Source organism: Arabidopsis lyrata, assembly GCF_000004255.2.
Source record: "Arabidopsis lyrata subsp. lyrata unplaced genomic scaffold ARALYscaffold_8, whole genome shotgun sequence".
In the NCBI taxonomy this organism is placed as follows: Eukaryota; Viridiplantae; Streptophyta; class Magnoliopsida; order Brassicales; family Brassicaceae; genus Arabidopsis; species Arabidopsis lyrata.
In genome coordinates, this window is record NW_003302548.1 from 4,020,604 (window position 1) to 4,030,885 (window position 10,282).

The 10,282-nt window shown below is 36.3% G+C and overlaps 2 protein-coding genes and 1 pseudogene across 2 annotated transcripts in view; 2 read left to right on the forward strand and 1 right to left on the reverse strand.

Moving 5' to 3' along the window:
* LOC9301477 (3-ketoacyl-CoA synthase 20) overlaps positions 1-10,282 on the reverse strand; it is a 44,593-nt gene that overhangs the window by 29,757 nt on the left and 4,554 nt on the right. The gene's annotated exons all lie outside the window — the stretch shown is intronic.
* On the forward strand, positions 67-1,753 carry LOC9299715 (annotated as a pseudogene).
* LOC9299716 (putative ion channel POLLUX-like 2) overlaps positions 8,553-10,282 on the forward strand; it is a 30,746-nt gene continuing 29,016 nt past the window's right edge. Inside the window, exons 1-4 of the mRNA XM_021015389.1 lie at positions 8,553-8,704; positions 9,050-9,105; positions 9,181-9,266; positions 9,569-9,822. Of these exons, the coding sequence (XP_020871048.1) occupies positions 8,628-8,704; positions 9,050-9,105; positions 9,181-9,266; positions 9,569-9,822 (473 nt within the window). The 5' untranslated portion in view covers positions 8,553-8,627. The remainder of the gene's footprint in view (positions 8,705-9,049; positions 9,106-9,180; positions 9,267-9,568; positions 9,823-10,282) is intronic.

A 10,282-nucleotide genomic window follows, 5' to 3' on the forward strand; every position in this document is an offset into this window, starting at 1 on the left:
CTTGTCTAGATTCTCATCTTGTAGTGTTAGGTTTCTATTCTTCAATATATGTTTTTTTTAAGGTTTAACTACCTCGTATGTGCCCAACGAGTTTGCATTTTGGTTCCAAAGATATAATCAGCACTCTACCAGAACCTCTTATTTGCCAAATCCTATCTTGTCTTCCCACAAAAAAAGTTGCTTTAGCATCGCTTCTCTCGAAAAAATGGCGGTATCTCTTTGCTTTCACACCAAATCTTGAGTTTTATTACTCCTCGGTATATCTGCATATTGAAGAGGGTAAAGCAAAAAAGGATGAGATTCATAGAATTTTTACAGATTTTGTGGATAGAGTATTGGGTTTGCAAGCAAATTCTACTCCAAATAAGTTCTCTTTAAAGTGTGGACCTGATGTTGATCCTGTTTGTGTCATTCGTTGGATATTAACCGTGTTGGAACGTGGAATATCGGATCTTGATTTACGCGTTTCTATCTATCCGAATGATCTCCTTCTATCTATCCGAATGATCTTGATTGAGCAAGTCACTAGTTAGGCTTAGGATAGAATCTCAAAAATACTGGCATTGATGTGGAACATGTTTTTCTTCCAAAGCTTTAGACTCTCTATCTTGATTCAATTATGTTAGTGTCAGAAAAAACTGATGATTGCATTGACAAGCTTGTTTCTGGTTGTCATGTCCTTGAGGAATTAGTTCTGATTAATGTCTACTCTTATTCTTGGAACTGCTCTGTATCTTCCAAAACCCTTAAAAGACTAAGGCTACTAGGACTACACGATGATCATAAACCAGATAGTGTTTCATTTGACATTTGATCAGAGTTCACATGCAAGCTATGGAGATTTGGTTGTCAATGGAACAAATTTTCTTATGGGAGTATGCAATGTCCAGATCCTTCACTTATCTGCCATGACTCTCGCGGTATATTATTGTAATGATTTTTTTGAGTTAGTGATTCTATACTTATAATGGTGATCTAGTTGATTTGTTTTCTTGCTTCAGGTACTTACTTATTGCTGTGAATCAATACCCGTATTCAACAACCTGATTCATTTAACTATTAAGACTCACTGGAAAGTAGGATGGGAATCGTTGCCGACTCTACTCAAGAACTGTCCAAATCTAGAAACCCTTGTCTTCGAAGTACCAACATAGATCCTCTACTACATCTACTAAACAAATTTTCTAATACAATTGGATTTTAGCAGTTGTTATCTCTATGATTCAGGGATTCAATCACAAAAATACAGTCAAGTGTTTGGATGTTGACGGATGCATATGCAAATCTTCAGCGGAAAATCCCACTTGCTTATCATCAAGTCCGGTGAAGGTTCTAAAGATATTGAAGTTTGGTGAAATTTGTGATGACAAGGAGATGCAGATGGAGCTGGTCGAACACTTCCTGGAGACAATGCCGAAACTCGAACAAATGATATTGTACTACGATACACCACTTGATGAAGATGTGATTGAAGTTTCCAAGCAACTTGAGAAGCTTTCTAGAGTAGCTTCAGCCAATTGCAAGATCCAAATAATCTCTGACAACCTCAGCTTATCCTCTTCCTTATTCACAACTGGACTCATCTTATTCAAAAATACTTTTCCGGTTTGAAGATTTATCTTCCTTCATCTTAGAGAAGAACAACATTGTAGTGGTTCTAGTTTCAACAACAACACCAAAAATGTTAGTTTGGCCTCTGTTTTGTTGTTGCGCCTAACTTGTTCAGATTCTCAATATGCATTCCATTTTTTTCATGTATGTTGTATTCTATAGGTTTCCAAGTTATTAATTTGTTTCAAAGTGAGACATAAGCTAAAATGACTGAAAAAAATAAAATAACACAATTAATTTAAGGAATTGTTTATTTTATAGAAGTTTTATTTATTTGTTTTAGACTGCAATTTAGAGAAGTTTTATTGTATAAAGATAAGAAATTCAAGTTCAACAATATTATTAATTATTTCACACAAGATCGGAAAAATTTTCAACCATAAGAGGTGAAAGATTATGCCCTCCCACATGGGACTCCATTAAACATTAAGATTGTCACATGCCAAAAACAAATTTGGCTAAAGAAAAAAAACAAATATGAGTTCTTACGAAAAGGACGATAGATTACGAAAAGAAATTTCAGGTTTGATAAAAGATGGATTGGGAAGGAAGGATTACTCGAGGCAATTTCAAATGGTTGGAACTCTGAGTTAGGGGAGGGAAATTTTGTGGAAAAATTGAAGAATTGTAGGAGGGCTATCTCGCAGTGGAGGAGAGATTTAACTCCTTATGGGCGGCAAACAATTGAGGAATTAAAATCGGAATTACTTGTGGCACAGAGAGATGATAGGAGACCAAGGGAGGAGATTACATAATTAACTTTGCGGTTGAAAGAGGCTTATCGAGATGAGGAATTGTATTGGCATCAGAAAAGTAGGTGCTGTTGGATGCAATTAGGGGATAATAATTCAAAGTATTTCCATGCACTAACAAAACAAAGACGGGCTAGGAATCGAATTACGGGGTTACATGATGAAAACGGGGTTTGGTCGGCAGAGGATAAAGATGTTCAAAATATAGCGGTGTCTTATTTTAAGGAATTATTTACTACAACTAATCCTGAGGCTTTTGAGGAATCTTTGGCAGAAGTGCAAACTTTGATTACGGATCAAATTAATAATTTTCTAACGGCACCCGCGACGGAGTGTGAGGTGAGAACGGCTCTGTTTATGATGCACCCGGAAAAAGCGCCTGGACCTGATGGTATGACAGCCTTATTTTTCCAAAAAGCTTGGGTTACTATTAAAACAGATCTTCTTTGTCTGGTTAACTCTTTTTAGAGGATGAAATTTTTGATAAACGGCTAAATACGACTAATATTTGCCTGATTCCAAAAACGGAAAGACCAACACGGATGACGGAATTACGGCCTATTAGTCTTTGCAATGTTGGGTATAAAATTATATCGAAGATCCTTTGCCAAAGACTTAAGACGGTGCTCCCAAAACTGATTTCGGAAACACAATCAGCTTTTGTAGAAGGACGCTTGATTTCAGATAATATTCTCATTGCACAAGAGATGTTCCATGGGTTGAGAACTAACCCGTCTTGTAAAGGCAAATTTATGGCCATTAAAACGGATATGAGCAAGGCTTACGATAGGGTAGAATGGATTTTCATCGAGAAGGTCTTAAGGAAGTTGGGTTTCTGTGAAAAATGGATTAAATGGATAATGTGGTGTATTATAACGGTCCAATATAGAGTTCTCCTTAATGGACAACCTAGAGGACTAATAGTACCAGAGAGGGGTTTACGACAAGGAGACCCGCTCTCACCTTATTTATTCATCCTTTGCACAGAAATGCTCATTGCAAATATTCGGAAAGCTGAACGGGAAAAATTAATAACGGGCATCAAAGTGGCAAATGCAAGCCCTTCGGTTTCACATTTGTTATTTGCGGATGATAGTTTATTTTTTTGCAAGGCTAACAAAGACCAATGCGGGATAATTTTGGGGATTTTAAAGAAGTATGAAGAGGTCTCGGGACAGCAGATCAATTTTTTAAAATCCTCGATTCAGTTTGGACACAAGGTAGATGATGATATCAAGGAAGAAATCAAATCTACCTTAGGTATCACTAATATCGGTGGTATGGGTTCTTATCTCGGATTGCCGGAGAGTTTAGGGGGTTCTAAGACAAAAATTTTCTCTTTTGTCAGAGATAGACTACAAACAAGGATTAACGGATGGTCGGCCAAATTTTTATCCAAAGGGGGAAAAGAAGTGATGATTAAATCGGTAGCTGCAGCACTACCAACTTATGTTATGTCGTGCTTCAGACTACCGAAAACAATCACTTCTAAACTTACTAGCGCGGTAGCAAATTTCTGGTGGAGCTCAAATGGTGACTCCAGAGGTATGCACTGGATGGCTTGGAACAAATTGTGCAATAGCAAATCGGACGGGGGGTTAGGATTTCGGAATGTGGACGATTTTAATTCAGCTTTACTAGCAAAACAATTATGGCGGTTGATTACGGTTCCAGATTCTCTATTCGCAAAAGTGTTTAAGGGACGATATTTTAGGAAATCCAATCCTTTGGAAAATATAAAATCATATTCTCCATCATATGGATGGCGGAGTATATGTTCAGCTAGATCTCTGGTTAATAAAGGACTTATTAAAAGAGTCGGATCTGGGACATCCATCTCAGTGTGGGAGGATCCCTGGATTCCAGCTCAATTCCCGAGACCAGCAAAAAGTAATGGTTCAGTTACTGACTGATTGCTCGAGTAATTACCCGATACACTTAACCGCAAGGTAGTATATACGGGGTCGATCCACAAGAACCAATGGTACACTAAAGATTTCCGAGACTCGTTCTTAGCTAAAGCTAAAAGATTGTTTTGTTTTGGGTTTTCGGAATTGTAAATAAAAATGCAATTAAAATAGACGATTTAACTTCAAGATTTAAAGACATTGGGCGTTAGGGTATTTCAGAGATCAACGAATAATGGAAACATGAAACCAGGAATTCAGTAATTAAGAACCGTTCTCGAACATGAACACATTTAAACCAATTCTCTTTCAAGACATTAATCACTAAATTTGACTATTCGATTACTAAACTTTTGCATGCAATTTTCTAGTCAAATTCGCATTACCAAACAAGTTCATTAAGTTCACAATGCGTCCTAACGTCAACTTTCGTTGGCTAGAAAATACATTGCTCAATCCACATTCTTTCAGGCATTCTATCGAACACTTTTGATGCATAGAAAAACCTAGAATCTACAACAGGGTGATCAATCCTATTCTAGCATTAAGAACATGTGAATCAAAGAACCTAGAGAATGAGAATTCCTAACACAATCAATCCATTAATCCATTGAATCTCCTAATTGGAACCCTAAAACCCAATTGGAGAACTACTCACACATAGAGAAAGAGAAAAGGCAAATAGATATGAAAGAAAACATGATTCAATAAAATAGAAAAGGAATAGGGTTTAGAAATCTTCTCCAAGTGTCAAGAGGATGGATTCCTTTGCCCAAAGTTGTTTACAAACCAAAGAACAAAGTTTAGAACTCAAAAATATCAAAGATAATGTCTCAAAAGTCGAGCTTAGGATTTTAAAACAATAGGAGACGAGCCGGGTCGGATCTGGAGTGAATTGGGTCATTTGGGCAAAAAAAACTCGTCTGGAGAGGGGATCGATCGATCCCAATGAGGATCGATCGATCTAGAGTGTCTGGAACTGATTCTTGTCCGTCAGAGGTTTGGATCGATCGATCCACAAAGGGATCGATCGATCTGGAGCTTCTGGTGTCCAGTTCTGCAACTGCTTCAAATGCTCACCAGAAAGACCTGTCTTCACTAATTCGGGTATAACTCTTAAATGCACCGTTAGATTTCCTTCAAACCACTTGGAAACTCAAGCTAACATATTCATATAGCTTTTGTCAAAAATCCAGAAAGATCTAACGGTGGAAAGTATTCCATCTGAGGCCAAACGTCTGACACTTCTAAACGAAACTGCATCTCCAAAAGTGTGTTTATATCCCAAAACAGCTCGTTTTCCTTCGAAGCAACCTAAAACCTGTAGAGACTCGATAAAGGACTAAAAGACTCTAAAAACATACTTTGACTCTATAAAATATATGATCTAGGAAAGAAAACAAAGACTCAAAACCGATAAAAACACAACACATCACTGACCCATCTTTAAAAGTCAAAGACCTTATAGATAGTCGGTCGAACTTTTGGAATATTGATCTCTTAAAAGCGATCTTTAATCCAGAAGATGTCGCTCTAATAAGCGCCATACATGTGGGTGCGCCAACAAAAGAAGATTCTTTGGGTTGGCATTTTACAAAATCCGGAAAATATACAGTCAAATCGGGATATCATTCTACACGGATGGAGAAGTCGGAGACCAATTTAAACTTTTTTGGCCCTAACATCAACCCGTTAAAAAGCATATTCTTGGCAAGTGCAGTGTCCACCTAAGATACGCCATTTCATATGGCAAATCTTAACGGGATGTGTACCGGTTTCGGAAAATCTGCGGAAAAGAGGAATTGATTATGACACGGGGTGTGCCAGATGTGGCGCATCAGAGGAAACGATCAATCATACACTCTTTCAATGCCACCCGGCACGACAAATTTGGGCACTTTCACAGATTCCTACGGCTATGGGGGTTTTCCCCACGGAATCTAATTTTACGAATTTGGATCACTTATTTTGGAGAATACCTACGGAATTTGATTCATCAGCCTTCCCATGGATTATTTGGTATATTTGTAAAGCAAGGAACGAAAAGATCTTTGAAAACATAGATACATACCCAGCAGAAGTATTACGATTAGCGGAAAAAGAGGCACAATTGTGGCAGTCAGCTCAAATTGAGCTCCATAATGAAAATCATGGTTATGTGGACTTGGTAAATCAAGATCGAGTGAGGGATATTTCACTTGAGGCGGAGTAATCGGGATACCGTTGTTTTGTGGATGGATCATGGAAAGAAAGTGATAGGTTCTCTGGTACAGGCTGGTTCTGTACATCGTCAAATGGAGAGCCGCCAACCATGGGAGCTGCGAACCTCCGTAGAAGTCTATCTCCACTACATGCCGAAGTCGAGGCCCTTCTCTGGGCGATGAAGTGTATGATTGGTGCATATAATCAAGAGGTATCGTTCTTTACAGACTGTTCAGACCTGGTGAAGATGGTGTCTTCTCCAACCGAATGGCCGGCGTTTTCAGTGTATTTGGAGGAATTTCAGAGCGACAAAGAGGAGTTTTCATCTTTTTCTTTATCTTTAATTTTTCGTAGGGCTAATAGTAAGGCGGATAATCTGGCACGAAAAGTACGCACAGAACCGTTTCATATCACCTATGTAAACAACATTCCTCAGGAATGGCTCTTTTGAGCTTTAATTAATTGCGAATGACAAAAAAAAAAAAAAAAAAAAAAAAAAGACGAAATCATGAAAATGGCCTAGAAATATTAATATATTTATTTCTTAGTTAGAAAATTCATTTTTTTGTCCACAATTACAAATTCATATTTTATCCACAAAGAAGTCTAACTCGTATATTCTGAAATGTACACATTGTTAATTATGGTATACTTAAAACAATGATATTTTTGTAAGAAAAAATTTTGTATGTTAAGTTTCATCACAGAATATCAGATATTTTCTTTGTGTTTCTGATATGTATTTAAAGTTTTAAACTATATATGTTGTCTTACTAACAACACATTGAAAATGATATTTCAGTAGCCAATTACGTCCGGTTTCCATATTGCGGATGAGATTTTAACGATAGAAACAAAATTAAAATATTTGTATAATTAGTATTCGTTATATCTCTTTCAAAATATATATAAAAACGAGAAAAGTGAGTGGAAGAAGAAAAAATACAAAAAGTCAGTAAAAGAGAGTGATGTAGCAAAAATTGAAAGCGTGATAGAAATGGCAATGGCAATGATAACCAAAAAAATTGAGGTTCCCATTGAGATTCACATTGTGTGTACCCACGTGCTTTGTGTTCCACTTCTTCCTCTTCGATCTCATCTCATAACTCATAAGTCATACCTAATTTAAACAACAACAAAAAAGTATTTAAGTCGAATAGTATATATTAGAATTTTGTTAGTTAGTTACAACGTTGGTTTCAATTTTTATGCAGCACGTTCTCTAAGGAGATGTACAAGATTGTTACTATTCGAGTTGTGAATAAGATACTTTGTGTGGTTTACAATTAAATTATACGAGTGTTTGCGTCAATATTAAAGACTCGTAGTCCATCTTTAATAATTAAAGTGGTGACCAAAAGTAACAATTAAAAAACAATGACTAGTTGACTTAGCAAAACGATTGTATACAAATCCAAATGTCTACTTTGAGAAACTAATTAAGGGCAAGTGAAAGTTGTAAGATATAAAACCGTAAGTGTTTTGTACTGATTTTTTTTTTAGCTAGCTCAAAGGAACGTACATTGATTCATTTGGGTTGTTGTTGTTGTTTTTTTTTTAAATGAACATTTGGGTTGTTTAAGTCTTTTAAAGGAAACATATGCCATTATAAATTATTTTTTAGATACCGACGATGAGTTGGTGTAGCGGTTAAGTTCTTAAATTACCAAAAACGTAAAGATATGAGAAGTCGTTGGTTTGCTTTGTGAGTTGTGAAAATTTTGCATTTGCTCTTCAAAAATAAATTACATGGTTTGAACACCGTCCTAGAAATGGAAATAGACGTCTCCACGGATCCAAAACCTCCTAATCATGAAAAAAATAAAAATTAGACCAGATTTTTTGATGATCCAAAACATAAATCATTAACAACTTTTGGTTGTGACCACAATTTTTGTTTGCTTTAGTACTGTGTAATAAGTTGTGACCACAATTTTCTAACTCAACTTATTTGTGTGAATACTAATTTTGAGAAGATGATCCAAAATATTAAAAGTCATTAACAACAACAAAAAAAAGTCGATAATTGACTTGACTCTAATTAAAATACACATTTCCCTCGAAAACAAAAAAAAGAAAGGTGCAAATTCTAAAAGATCAGTCTTATATATATTCAAGCGGAGAAACAAAGAGAGCGAAGGAGAAGAGAGAAATTATGGTGGCTGTTCAGTTATTTACCTGGAAGCCATTGATTCTCCCTTCACGAGTAGATCGATTCGCGTCTTTTAACAGGTTTTTCTTATAATTCAATTTGCTTGCTTTCATGAATCATGGTGGGTGTGACTTATCCATAAGATGATGATTATGAAATTTGTGATTGTCAAAGATTTCAACTTTTTATTTGGGTTTTTGTTTCTTTTTCCGGTGAAGCTGTTTTATGTTTGTTTACTGTATAAAATGTAGTAGAGTTTAATGGGTTTTGATTAGAAATGACGATGCTTCTTAATTTTTGGAGTTTTAATGGAAGTTCTGAATCTGGGTTTAGGGTTTAAGTTGGAATTGAATTTGGGACTATAATCCAAAACTGAGTTTTAGTCGCATTGTGTATTTAATGCTTACAATTTTTTATTTTTGCAGGAGCTTGAGTTTAAAGTCTCTACCTTTAGGTGGGATTGAGTCTTTTAGATCCCCAGGTGAGGTTTACTACAATAAAGGATTTTAATGCAATTCTTTTGGGTCTCATTTTTCATGTTCTTCCTATACTACAGGAACCTTCAAAGTCAAATCTCAGAGGACAGGAGACACTAAGCCGTCTAGTGTTAACCTGAATGATTTCAATTCCAAATTTCATAAGGTGAAGCTAAACCATGTCCAGTGTCATGTCTTTATCCTTTTTTTTCTTGGTCCTGTACTGTGCAGAACAAGTCGAATAATTTGTTCCTTTCGTGTTTAAGAGGTTCTAGGCTGCACCACGTTCTGTATTTTTTTTTTCCTCTGATGATTATTCTGATATCTTATATACACCCGTTTTTTAAGGATGAGTCTTAGCTCATTGTGTTTACTGTGTATTTGATGTCTTTCAATGTGCTTGCTTCTTGTTTAGTTAGCAAGATGAAATATTTCGTATGCTTAAGATATAATCTTCTTAATATGCAGAGGTTTCCATATAAACTGGTGATAGGATGCATCCCACTGTATGTGGTGTTCAAGATAGCGCAAAAGATATGTCAAGAGCTTCCCCCCCTCGTTCAGAACTCAGTGGGGGCTGGCTTGCCTTTTGCTTGTGCATCGAACTCTCTACCTACTCCTCTCAAGTTGGACGTCTCCGTTCCTTCTTTTCAAGATATCAGATGGGGTCTTGCAAGGTTTCTTTACCTGTTCAATATTCAGCTTGAGAAGAACATTGGCACGTATGTTCTAAACCCAATATTTCTTACCCTCATGGTAATTTTGTTTCTTCTATTTCTGTAAGATAGTTGTATGTACAAATGGTACCAATTACCGAAGCAACTGGCGGTATTGGATGGTTAATATTGGAAAGTGTCAGAATTGCTAGGATGAATCACTAAATTTCAAATGATACAACATGGAAATAGTGTAAAAATTGACTTAAATCTTTCGGCTTCCAATAGTGTGGACATAGAGGTTGAGGATCACCTAAGTAATATCAGATTCATACTGAATATTATTGTTAGTATCACTGTTCTTGAAATTAGCATTGTTCATATGTAGTATTCTATTTTGTCGTGTGACTATTACATCCGTTTTGATCCCTTGTCGTGGCTAATTTAGGTTCCTTGTGGCGCTCATGATAGCATGTGTATCGTTTGGCATACTTGGGGGGACCTCCTATTTTTCAAATTCGGGTAA